The sequence below is a fragment of the Barbus barbus genome (assembly GCF_936440315.1).
Source record: "Barbus barbus genome assembly, chromosome: 27".
Lineage (NCBI taxonomy): Eukaryota > Metazoa > Chordata > Actinopteri > Cypriniformes > Cyprinidae > Barbus > Barbus barbus.
This window is the reverse complement of record NC_136755.1, coordinates 24,543,538-24,557,060: the sequence shown is the minus strand read 5'-3', so window position 1 is coordinate 24,557,060 and position 13,523 is coordinate 24,543,538. Positions and strand designations below refer to the sequence as shown.

The 13,523-nt window shown below is 35.5% G+C and overlaps 1 protein-coding gene across 1 annotated transcript; it reads left to right on the top strand.

Annotated features, from left to right (window-relative positions):
- The first annotated feature begins 5,001 nt into the window (after positions 1 to 5,001).
- Positions 5,002 to 11,088, top strand: LOC306846889 (flotillin-1-like). Its single transcript, XM_079380577.1, has 13 exons — positions 5,002 to 5,183; positions 6,309 to 6,358; positions 6,449 to 6,524; positions 6,611 to 6,701; positions 6,914 to 7,057; positions 7,226 to 7,345; positions 7,927 to 8,022; positions 8,127 to 8,279; positions 8,725 to 8,906; positions 9,165 to 9,210; positions 9,286 to 9,423; positions 9,604 to 9,768; positions 9,913 to 11,088. Exons 2-13 carry the CDS (start codon positions 6,316 to 6,318, stop codon positions 9,928 to 9,930), a joined length of 1,272 nt encoding a protein of 423 aa, XP_079236703.1. The 5' UTR covers positions 5,002 to 5,183; positions 6,309 to 6,315; the 3' UTR covers positions 9,931 to 11,088.
- The last annotated feature ends 2,435 nt before the right edge of the window (positions 11,089 to 13,523 follow it).

The window sequence follows — 13,523 nt, the reverse complement described above, 5'->3', positions numbered from 1 at the left end:
GGATTCTGTGCCTCTCCACTCTTCCTCCAGACTCTGGGAGCTTGATTTCCAAATTAAAATTTGGAAAATTTACTTTCATCTGAAAAGAGGACTTTGGACCACTGAGCAACAGTCCGGTTCTTTTTCTCCGTAGCCCAGGTAAGACGCTTCTGACATTGTCTCTGGTTCAGAAGTGGCTTGGTAGCCCTTTTCCTGAAGACGTCTGAGCGTGGAGACTCTTGATGCACTGACTCCAGCTTCAATCCACTCCTTGTGAAGCTCTCACAAGTGTTTGAATCAGCTTTGCTTAACAGTATTCTCAAGCTTGCAGTCATCTCTGTTGCTTGTGCACCTTTTCCTACCCAATTTCTTCCTTCCAGTCAACTTTGCATTTGATACAGCACTCTGTAAACAGCCACCCCTTTCAGTAATGACCCTCTGTGACTTACCCTCTTTGTGGAGGGTGTCAATGTTCGTCTTCTGGATCATTGCCAAGTCAGCAGTCTTCCCCATTATTTTGGTTTCAAAGAACAAGAGATACCCAGAATTTACACTGTGGGGATGATCATTAATTTAAACTCAAATGTAAATATTCTAACAGGGCTCCGAACTGCGACTAAAATGGTCGCATTTGCGACCAAAAATATTAATTTGCGAGTGAAGTTTTTGCTGAGGTCGCCACTGGCGACTATATATAATTTGCATGAAAGGACTTTTTTCCCGATTGTTTTGCGCTCACATCTTTTGTTATGTTCACGTATTAAACTTACATAAGACGATGCGCATCAAAGTTTTACTGGAAAAGAGTTTCAAACAGTCCTCGTCTCTGCCGCACACAGTCTGTTGAACGCTGTGAGAGAGACCTGAAAGGTGATAATATAAACGTACCCCGCGTCCACACGGTCCGTGTATGCGTCCGGATCGCGCGAGCGGAGAGTATCGCACTTAATGCTCAGGCGCGATCTCTTTAGCACCTCAGTTAAAGCAGCAAGTGAACCCATTATATATTTCGATTTACTACTATAGTATGAAATGAACATGATCAAAAGGTAGGCAATAAGAAAGCCTATAGTACAACTTACTGAAATGTTTTATGTAAAAGCTCATTCAGTGTTTCAAACTGAGGAAATGTATAAAGCTTGTAAACATTGCATTGTAATACATTTACCTCAGAATAACCACTCAGTGTCCATAAACTCATCAGTCAGCTAGAAAAATAACTATAAAGAGGAGCGTTTTGCTATATTTATGCGCTGTTGCATATTAATATTTTTACTTATTGTGTTGTACATGAAAGACGTGACAACATTTATAGGATGCACTGCACTCAGTTGCCAAGTGATGCTTATGGTCCATGATATTGGTACAGATTCTGTGTAACGAACAATTCTTTGTGACTGTATATTTCAAGTTGTAAAAGACATTTAATTCACACTTTAAGTGAACCTTAGTCCCCCGGTCGACCTGATCATCTACAAGATGGATTAAAATGCTGATAAAGCCTAGAAAAGATAAGACATAAACACATGACAAAATGATTGAAATGTTAAAATAGGGGGAAAAATAAAATGATAATAATAAAATAAACCACTTTTATTCTGTGGCACCTAAAAAAATAATTTGGCGCCTAAGTTTTTCTTTTATAGGAGCCAATGGCTCCTTACTCGATTTTTTTTTTTGTCTGGAGCCCTGTCTAATATTTTGAGATACTGATTTTTGACTTTCATGAGCTGTAATCACCTAACCTTGATCGTAAACCTAAAACTGATATTTCCTGAAAAAATATGCCTCAATTCTGATTGGTTGAATGGAATGTTGTTCCAGGATAAGCAAGGATGTTGATCCAGGAACATGTGCTTGGTTAAATCATATTTACCAGATTAAACCAGGACTAGGCCTTTGTTAAATTAGGGCATTTAAGTAGTTTTTTAAGTAGTTTTTACAAACATGCCTTAGCTACAAAAAAGCATTACTTATGTACAGGTGCATCTCAAAAAATTTGAATATCGTGAAAAAGTTAATTTTTTTCTTGTAACTTATTTCAAAAAGTGAAACTTTCATATATTTTAGATTCATTGCATGTAAAGTAAAACATTTTTTGTTTTAATTTTGATGATTAGAGCTTACAGCTCATGAAAGTCAAAAATCGGTATCTCAAAATATTAGAATATTTACATTTGAGTTTCAATACTCAATACTTCAGTACTGCAGTTCATTTTTTCTTGTTTTTCCGTTTTCCCCATCCTTTCCTATCAAAATGCATGCTACGGATGCGAAAATGCAGAAAATCGAACCTGATTCTATTTTTTTTTTGATGGACGAAAGTTTCGGAGGCAGTGCGCAAACGTGATTGACACAACGTGAGGTCATATTTATTTTTTAACATGCGAAAATTTCGGACTAAGTGTGCAGTGACCTTTAGTCTTCTTGAGTCACCTGTCTGTAGCATCCAAAAAGTGTCCCAGATCACAGCGATATTGTCAACCTGTTCATATGATTAGGAAGTCATTACTGATAAGAGGCCAATAGGAATATTTGGTCTGTTTACACCACTACTGTTAACAATTAAAGGTTCATGAATGAGCTTCTGCAACCTCACAAACATTCCTATATTATAATAAACAACTGTGATACATCATTTTCTCCTTATCTGATTCATGTTCATCGTCATGTTTTTCCTAATGTTGTATAACAACAATGTTGTTGTACATGGAATAATATTTAAGCTTAATTAATCTGTGAACTGATGAAAACAATAACTTTTTTATTGTATTGCCTCTACAAGCTTCAAGGAGTTCAATGCCATAGATATTGTTAAGAAGCAGAAAGTTCCCATTGCTTCTGGCTTGTTATAAAAACAAGTATGTTTCTGTTTACACAAATAGGGTTATGCAATAAACTGCTCCTTTCTTAATTTTCTGCCCCTTGCTTTTCCTTACCATCTGCCTCTTGGCTACAGAAATATTAACTTAATAATGGAGTTTGAATAACTTTGGATATCAGATAGAAATCTGATATTTCCTGCATGAACCTGGCAGGGCAACATCAATATCAAGACTCTGACACCAAACATGAGGAGGACGAGGAGAAAATTCTGCATGTCTTCTCACTGAGCAGCTGCAAAACAGAAAGGCAGTTTCAATAATTCTTTATCACTTTCATTCAAAAAATAAAATAAGTTAAACTCTACCTTGCCGTTTGCACAGTATTTTCAATTGGATACAGACATTTATAAGAATCTCCAAGATACAGGTGATTCCCAGCCTCCAAAATTCCAGAGGCATAGTTTAGCAATCAGCAAAAGCTCCACAATTCATATCCCTGTCAAGATAAAACGATAAGCTGTATTCAGTTTACATATGAACTGCATCTAAATCCAATTAATTCTATAAAAAATATGTAGCAAAAGCCACACAGATACACAATTCACAAATGTATTGTATTCAAATCCATATTTGCATTCAACAATGTTTAAATGTGATTATGACAGCTGCATTTAAATTGAAGGACCAGTAAAGTTTTTTATAGTTAAACTTAATGCATGGGATTCAGCAAATATCGCGTTCCTGTATGGCAAGCCGCCTTAGCATTTAATCTATTAACCGTACTAGTATCTATTTTCATGTTACTAGTACTTATTTTTTAGATACTAGTATCTTTTCCATTAAGTACTAGTACTTATTAATTAGGTACTAGTACTTATTCATTAGGCACTAGTACTTATTCTTTAGCTACTAGTGTTTATTCTTTGGGTACTAGTGTCTTTTGTAAAGTTACTAGTACTTATTCATTAGATACTAGTACTTAATCATTAGATACTAGTACCTTTTCATTAGATACTAGTGCTTATTTATTAGGTACTAGTACGTATTCATTAGATACTAGTACTTATTGATTAAATACTAGTACTTATTTATTAGATACTAGTACTTATTTATTAGATACTAGTATTTATTCATTAGATACTAGTACTTATTCATTAGATACTAGTACGTATTTCAATAGTGACTAGTAACTATTATATTATTACTAGTAACAAATTTAAATTTTTTGCCATTGACTTCTATGGGGATCCGTCATTGAGATATCAACTATTCAGTTTTAACTATTAAGTATTCCACTAGTGACTAGTACTTAATTTTTATGTACTAGTAGTTATTCATTAGGTACTAGTACTTATTCATTAGATACTAGTACTTATTCATTAGGAACTAGTACTTATTCATTAGATACTAGTACCAATTAAATAGACACTAGTACTTATTCATTAGGTACTAGTGCTTATTCATTAGATACTAGTACTTATTCATTAGATACTAGTACTTATTCATTAGATACTAGTACTTATTCATTAGGTACTAGTACTTATTCATTAGATACTAGTACTTATTCAATAGATACTAGTACACATTTATTAGATACTAGTACTTATTCAAAATGTTACTAGTAAGAATTTTTATTTTACTAGTAAATTTTTTAATTGAACTCTACTGTAGCCATTTGGACTAGTCATGACATAAGACGAGTAAAAAAGCAGATCTGACTAGTAAGATAAGAATTGTTACTAGTAGTAATCACAAAAGATACTAGTGTCTAATAAATAAGTACTAGTGCCTAATGAATAACTACTAGTATCTATTAAATAGGTACTAGTATCTAATGAATAAGTACCAGTATCTAAAACATAAGTACTAGTATCTAATGAATAAGTACTAGTATCTTTACAAAAGACACTAGTAGCTAAAGAATAAGCACTAGTAGCTAAAGAATAAGTACTAGTACCTAATGAAGCTAGTACTTAATGGAAAAGATACTAGTATCTAAAAAATAAGTACTAGTAGCATGAAAATAGATACTAGTACGGCTTATAGATTAAATGCTAAGACGGCTTGCCATACTAGTACTTAATGGAAAAGATACTAGTATCTAAAAAATCAGTACTAGTAGCATGAAAATAGATACTACTACGGCTTATAGATTAAATGCTAAGCCGGCTTGCCATATGCGATAGCTTTGAGGGCCACACATTGGGAAGAACTGCTCCAGGGGATGGCGCCTGTATGCCTGTATGATCCATCACCGGCGCGCGCTGCTGCTGCTACAGCTGCTGGATTGCTGCATCTTTGTCTTACAGCGTTTTGAAAATAACCCAGATATCGTGCTATTATTAAGTCGATTAATGTTTTCTATCCATTCACCTAACGGTAAGAGTGTTTCTGACTATTATTTTCTCTGCAGTCTGTTCCGATGGATACGCTGTCGTGACATGCTGGATGTAAACACTGGATTCATTTCTTATACTGGTCGATACAATATTGCGAATTTGTAGACGTTGTTGTTGTGTTTATGTGTTATTTCGCATCAGTAGGCTAAGATAACAGGCAAAATTCGCTTGCTTTAATATTATTATAGGCTACTAATGTAATTAAAGGGCACCTCCTAGTGCTCTCCACCATACAAAAAAACAACAACAACAAAAACAATACAGTATAACACAATATAAAACAAAACAAAAAAGCAAATATGTATTTATGTCAACGCTAATTCTGAATAACAACGAGAGAGATGCTCGTGTTTTGCCATCTGCCACGTTTAGGACCCTTTAATAAATGAATGGACTTGGATGCTTTTTCTCCGGAGATTAACCTGAATTTAATAAGCAACCACAAGCCCACCATTTCAGAGAAGCAAAAACGCATCAGTCAATCGATACTACTTAAAGGCATTACTGGGTTTATTATGCAGATTGTAAGATACTGTGCATTGTTTGTACACACTATAAATAAATTTTATGTAGAATATAGAATTCGAATTCAATTCGCTTTTAATAGATTTTATTTTGAATAGATTTAATTTTACTTTATAATTATTTGAGTGTTTTTTACACATATGTAAGGATATTTTAACCTTTGACGTTTCAGCATGTTATGTACTTACATATATACTGTTAAAAGCTGATAAAAATGTAAAAACTGTAACTTGAATGCAATGTAAGTCGCTTTGGATAAAAGCGTCTGCTAAATGCATAAATGTAAATGTAAATATGCGTGTATATGTACTTATATAAAACATATATAAAAATATATTATATACATATATTATATATGTCTTGGTGGCCTACAGCCTCTTTGGATTAATTGCTTGTAAAAGTTTTGCAAAGTGTGCCATACTGAATGTTGCAATGAGAATGGAGATTTAAGAATATAATAATATTGTTGTTATGCGAGATATTAAAAAACTAATCCACAGTGATTGCTTTTTCCTCCACATATAATTCTAAAATAATTTTAAAGTGTTCCACTATTTTAATTTCTCTGGTTTCTCCATAGTGTGAAAATGTTTTACACTTGCGGTCCAAATGAAGCAATGGTGGTGTCGGGTAAGACTAAACATAACAGATATATGTTTATAGAGAGATATTTTCAGTAGAAATCATGAAAACACATATGTGATCTGACTCCTGCCTCAGGTTTCTGCCGCTCACCACCAGTCATGATCTCTGGGGGGAGAGTGTTTGTTTTTCCATGCGTTCAGCAGATACAAAGGTATTATTCACTCTTTGTGTTTGTGGATATATGTATGCATGGTTTGCATAAACAAATCTCAGCCTTTTCTCTTTCTTCCATCACAGGATCTCTTTGAACACACTGACGCTGAATGTAAAGAGTGATAAAGTGTACACACGTCATGGAGTGCCCGTCTCTGTCACTGGAATTGCACAGGTTAACTATCTCACGCACTCTCTAATATGCAGTAAAAAACATTTCATAGGGTTTAAGAAAGCTGTTTTTATCATTTAATACAACTGTTTTTCCCAGATTACTGTGGTATTCTGTCTTTTATGAAATACTTTATCTTCCTTTAATAACTTTTCTGTAAAAAAAAAAAATTATTGATTGTTATGTGGCTAAACTGAACCTTCTCTCTTTGACAGATGAAGATTCAAGGGCAAAATAAACAGATGTTGGCTGCAGCATGTCAGATGTTTTTGGGAAAGTCAGAGGGTGAGATTGCCCACATTGCCTTGGAAACACTGGAGGGTCACCAGAGAGCCATCATTGCTCACCTGACTGTGGAGGTAAATAGATATGTTCACAGAGAAAGTGTCCACCTTGCAAATGTACTGCACTCTGCAACATCACAAACAGCAGTAAAACTGGATATAGTGTTCAAAATCTGCACTTTCAGTCCACAGCATAGTATACTGACTTAATTGAGCATGGTGAGTTTTGTGTTTGTTCTTTAGGAGATCTACAAAGACAGAAAGAAGTTTTCCGAGCAGGTGTTCAAGGTGGCTTCGTCTGACCTTGTCAACATGGGCATCAGCGTGGTCAGCTACACACTTAAAGATGTTCACGATGACCAGGTCTGTTAGCCCCATTTGTGTTGTTGTGTTAATCGAACTTAGGGCCAAATTTACTAAACAAGGCAAATTAGCGTGAGAGTGCAATCCCATAAAAAGTGTGGATGGGAAAGGAAAGTTCTGCAGATGATTTACTGACAATGCATGAATTAAAGAACATAGACGCAGCCAGTGTGTTTTCATAATGACCACTGCAGTCTACCAACAGCGGTGCAAATTAGCGTAGAGGTCGCAAACAAGCAGAGCCGATGATAATCGTGGGTTAAGACATGCTTTTTTCTGGGCATTAAATAATGGCACAAATAACAGTAAAATGACTGCCGCAAACCTTAGTAAGTCACATTGTATGATTCATTTAAATACTGTCCTCATATAAATTTTGAAAAGGAAAATCCTAAAGCAAGGTTAATTGCAAAAATAAAGTGTCTTTTTCCATCGCTAGTGTTTCACTGCATATCTCGAGTGGATCCTGACAGTAGGAGAGTTTGTGTTGGCTCAAGCTGTTAATAAATCTGCCCCTGAATATTTAAAATGCTTTAAAAAAAATAATCTGTGTGAGTGGTAAATCAAGTCTTTTGGTTCAGGATTACCTGCACTCTTTGGGGAAGGCCCGTACGGCACAAGTACAGAAGGATGCTCGTATTGGGGAAGCCATGAACAAAAGAGATGCAGTGATCAGGGTGAGCCATTCCTGAACTCTGTTGCAAATACAGCCTTTTTATCTAAATATCAATGAGTATTAATGTTAATGTCTCTCTCATTTCTTTCTCTCTTCTCTCTGCAGGAGGCCAATGCTATACAGGAGAAGGTGTCAGCTCAGTACATGAATGAGATCGAGATGGCTAAGGCTCAGAGAGACTACGAGCTAAAGAAGGCTGTCTATGACATTGAGGTCTTCACCAAAAAAGCTGAGTCTGAAATGGCCTATCAGCTCCAGGTAAAACGACAACCAAACCTATTGGTGACCTTCAACATTGTGAAATAATTTCTTGACTTTCTATAATGAATCCTTGGGGGTTTTGTATATAATATAATTATGTCATAATTTACTCCCCTCCTATGTCATTCAAAACCAGTATGACTTTCTTTATTCTGTGGAACACAAAAGTCATTTTGAATCATTTTTGTAACTAACAGTTTCGGTTCCCAGTGAAAAAAAAATACCATGGAAGTCAACGGAAACCGAAACTGGTCATCAACAAAGTAAAATATCTTTATTGTGTTCAGCAAAAGAAAGGAATGCATACTTGGATGAACTATTCCTTAAATAGTTATGCCGATTTAAGAAACATAAATGTGTGACTTGATTTTGTGGGTAAAATTTTTTTTTACTTACTTACATTTCAGTAAATCTTCATCCTCCTGTGTAACTGTCGCATTAGGTGGCAAAGACAAAGCAGCGGATCGAGGAGGAGAAGATGCAGGTAATGGTGGTGGAGCGCTCGCAGCAAACCATGCTTCAAGAACAGGAGATCGCACGCAAGGAGAAAGAGCTGGAGGCCAAAGTCAAGAAACCAGCCGAGGCCGAACGATACCGGCTTGAGAAACTGGCGCAAGCAGAACGGTGAGATGGATGCTTCTTCAGTGCACTCAGCTTCCTGTTTGTTTTAAACACCAATGGAGGTTAACATGGAGGTTGTTTTCCACAAATATTCAGCAATTGTTTTTGTCTTAAAAGTGTGTAATTTCCACATTAATGAAATCACACGGAATTGCAAAAAAATGGCTCAGCTTGGATAGGAGAAAGTATTTTAAAATTGAAAAATTTTAACCATTCACCTTTAAAAACCTGTGCATCTGGCCATTTTGTGCACTTCAACAGTCTTCAGCTGATCATGGAGGCAGAAGCTGAGGCCGAATCTATTAAAGTAAGTGATCAGACATCATCTTGGCTATATGCAAAACAAAACAGTTTGTGTTACAAATGAACTGTGTCTCTGCAGATGAAAGGAGAGGCTGAAGCATACGCTGTGGAGGCTAAAGGTCGTGCCGAGGCTGAGCAGATGGCTAAGAAGGCTGACGCCTTCCAGCAGTACAAGGAAGGAGCTATGGTGGACATGTTACTGGAGAAACTGCCACTGGTGAGATGGTGTATTTATAATGCTTTTTTTTCTAGTGCGTTGGCAGTACAGAACAATATTGCATTGCACTGCAAAAATATGAATCTTGCAGGAGATAATCCTGCTTAGAGCAAAAAGCAGTTCAATGCAGTTTACGTTGATGTCTTACATTGATGGTAAATTGTTCTTTCTCTCCATTAGATGGCAGAGGAGATAAGTAAGCCCCTGTCAGCTACCAATAAGGTCACCATGGTTTCCAGTGGAGGTTCAGAGGTTGGTGCAGCCAAGCTGACAGGAGAAGTGCTTGACATCATGACCAGACTGCCTGAAACCATTGAGAAACTAACTGGGGTCAAAATTTCCCAGGTATTCCAAACAGTATTATTTTTGTATTTTAAGTAAATACAGAAATTGTTTTCCTTCACATGATCATGAATTTATTTTGCTCATCATGTAGTGTGTGCATATTCTCACATGTACAACTGACGTAGAATTTCTCTTTCTCTTTAGGTGGCCCAGACTGGTTGAAGAAAATCTCCAACATGACGTTTCTGTATGCATGCTTCATTAATCTTTCCTTGCATATTTTTCTCTCACTCTCAATTTTTCCTCACGTTCTTTATCATTTAAATGACTCTCTTCTCTATCTTTGACAATTTATTTCTTCTCATTTTATCTTTCTTATCTTCCACACTGCATCTCTTGGGTTTTCCCTTTCCCATACTTCTCTCTCGACTTACACTTCCAGTCTGTCTTGCCATGCTGCCAAAACCCAAAGTGCATTTTAATCTAAAACTCCAGGGAAGAATGCTGTTCTTTATATTTTTAATGCAATCATAAGATGACAGTGAAGTCCAAGGATCTGTTGAATGCCATTAGACACTGCAACTTCTGACATTTTGAAATGTTACTTTCACCTTTAGTTTTTCTTATAGAGCACTTTTTGATGCTGGTAGTGCACTAAGAGGATTTCGTTATATTTGAGCTTTCCATTAGGTAAGCTTTTGGAAGCCAAAGTAACATGAAGGGAAACACATTTATAAGGACTGATGCTGTTGTGTCATTTGTTTCTGTAGGTTGAATAGGATATACTTTCACTTTACCTCAACAGTACATTATAGCTATATTAGTTCGTTGGACATTATCGTGTAGGAGTTATAGCAGTTATCTGCTTCAAATGGTACAGTGCTCTGAAATCTGAAGATGCTGCCAATAATATCAGATCTTCATGTGTGTGTGTAAGTGTTTATTCAAATGAACAATCAAGATGTCTTCATCTGTTATACAGAATTATGAGTCAGTAATTATTTAAAAACGTATTTATTTCACAATTATCATATGAAGGTTTTTTTTGTATAAAGTGTTTTCATGCATGACTGAAGGTGCGATTTTATGCATACACACACACACACATATATATATATATATATATAGTCCTTAACAATGTTGAAAATGATCATGACCATGCAGTGAGCTTTAGGACTAGATAAACAGGTAAACTTGTTACATTTTTAGACAGATCTGTTCATTAAATAAGTCTGAAGGCTGAGTTCTCGTCAAAATAGTTTCAAAGTTGTGTTTCATAAAAAAGTGAGTTCTCATATATGTTTTGTTCATAATCATACAGTATTTTAAACTGGTTACATTACAGTTTTCTTTGATTACATAAAAAATGTGATGAATGTTCTTTTGTCAAATGTTTAATTGTCAGTACAATATGTTGACTTCATTAGATATATCAGCATGCATTCATAAGCACTAATGACATTATTTAGATTTAAAATCGTTACTAACATGACATTATGTATAAACACTATGGTACTTTATAGATATGATGCGTAATGCAAACTGAACTAACCACACATTTGTCACTTTTGTATTTACTACCTTCATGTTTAATGGTTTATGACTAATACTTTTGAAAGTGGATGCATCCCTTGAAGGCTAAATATGAAGGCCTGTTCACTTATTATTAGTGGGCAGGTATTAGTTAAGCCTAAACAGTGATGTTTGGATAGATTTAGTATATCAGGGCATTAGGTAGACCTGCTGTTATGCTGTGTAGGCTATGGCTGCTATGTTAGTGAAATGAAAGAAAAACTGTATTTGTCATAAGATGCTTTTTCTACTCTATACTATTATGTAAACAAATCACCTATTTTAACTTTCAACAGTTTCATCTGTTTCAGCATGCATGCAAAGACTAACAAACCAAACCACTGTATTGTCTATCTGTGCTTATGATGCCTTAAAGTAACCTCCCTACTAAAATAAACGTTTAACTAAATTGCAGTGTTGGGGAAGCTACTCTGAAACTGTAGTTTGACAAGCTACAAGCTACTCGTAAGTTAAAGTAGTTAAACTACAGTCAAGCTACCCTTTTGGAAAAGTAGTTAGCTACACTACAAGTTACTATCAAAAAGTAGCTAGCTACATTGAAACTACTTTTGATTTTTTTGAACAACGTATATTATAAATAACTGAATAAGTGTCTGAGGAATGTTTTAAGTAAAATATTTAGTGTTTAAAACAATGCAATACAATTATGATTTCAAAGAGTATTGTTTCATTACACACAACACTCAAATATCTCAGACTGTTACAAGTGTAACCTTTACTTGTCGTTTCTTTGAGAGACATGAACTTGGACAAATAAGGCCATGGGTAATTAACGTTAGTTGTTTCTCCATCCTCCAAACCTGCCGCCACGTCTTGCTCCATCATGGATAATATGGGTGTGTCAACCCACTTCTGTACGTCAGTGAACCGTTAGCCGCAAGATGCGTGATTAAACAACAGGTGGCGGTAATGGCAAAAAATTAGTTTGTAATCTAACAAGAAGAATATCCTTGCATCGTGCTGATTCGCGCAGGCTCGACAAAACGCAATGTAGCTTTTGCTCGCGCTACACCGCTACTTGCTGCAAAAAGTAGTTAGCTACTGGAAAAGCTACACTGTTTAAAAAGCAACTGAGCTACTGCCAAGCTACTGAAAAATGTAGTTAAGTTAGTAGCGTCGCTACTTGTAGTTAACTACTCCCCAACACTGCTAAATTGTTCAGTGTTCAGTCTAAATTAATTCAAATAACTTCAACATGTTCCTTGCAGGAGAATGCCAAGCCCTTGGAAATGTGAACATGGTAAAGTGATTTGACAGCCTCAGCTTGGGCTTTAAGTTTACTGAAACTTATGCAGACACGCTGAATTTGGTTTACTGACATCCTACCTATTAAACCCCCTCACTTGCCTATTTTAAGGTGCCGGTCAGTCATCATGACTCATCTCAAGTCCTCTTTGCTTGACAAACTTGAACTCCACCAATGCATATGATCCAGCTGCCTCACAATCTGCCATCCACCTGACACTACATGGACAAACACCAAATTTACAGACTCACATTGTCATTTTTGGAGGGTGTGCTGAGGGTGAGTACATTATATTTTACTCCAACTTCCTACAATAAAAATATTATGGGTAAAAAGGGGAATTTGATATTTTTTTCCAAGACTTCACTGGATTATTTATGCAATATGAGCCCTATATTCGTGCATTTGTTCATAATATCAGAGCAGGCACGATGCAACGCATAATTGAACAGAATTGATTTTATACACCATTTAAATAAAATATGAAGTTTATACTAAATAAAGTCAAAATACAATCAACTACAGCATCCCAGAGCAACACACAATTGTTCATTCATTCCTGAATCATTGTTTTGAATGAATCAGTTGAGTAAATGATTCAATCACTCACTCATATTACTTCGTTTGCGAATGAATGAATGAATCACATCCCCACAACTAGCCTGAAATCTGAAAGTCGATTCATGTGTAATCAGCCAGATAACGCAATTCTGATTGGCTGAATACTGTGACACAAGCTTATTATGATTGGCCACGTTCATTTTAAAATAAGAGTCAAAATCAAAACTCAATGAGGAAATATTTCAATGAAAACTATTTCAGTATGGTCAACACTATTTTTCTTGGCCTAAATGCCTGAATTTGCAATAAATTAGAAAAAAAAAAAAAAAAAAGTCAAAAAATGTGCAATTAGCCTACATCAAATCAGGCCTTTCCATCGAGGGAAAATATACTATTAAAAAAATAAGCATTCAAA

What these genes read in the sequence shown, in the direction of transcription:
- LOC306846889 (XM_079380577.1), top strand. Translation starts at nt 6,316, where the DNA reads ATGTTTTACACTTGCGGTCCAAATGAAGCAATGGTGGTGTCGG. An exon ending in TGAAGCAATGGTGGTGTCGG is followed by an intron (nt 6,359 to 6,448) that starts GTAAGACTAAAC and finishes CTCCTGCCTCAG; the next exon opens with GTTTCTGCCGCTCACCACCA. An exon ending in TACTGGAGAAACTGCCACTG is followed by an intron (nt 9,424 to 9,603) that starts GTGAGATGGTGT and finishes TCTCTCCATTAG; the next exon opens with ATGGCAGAGGAGATAAGTAA.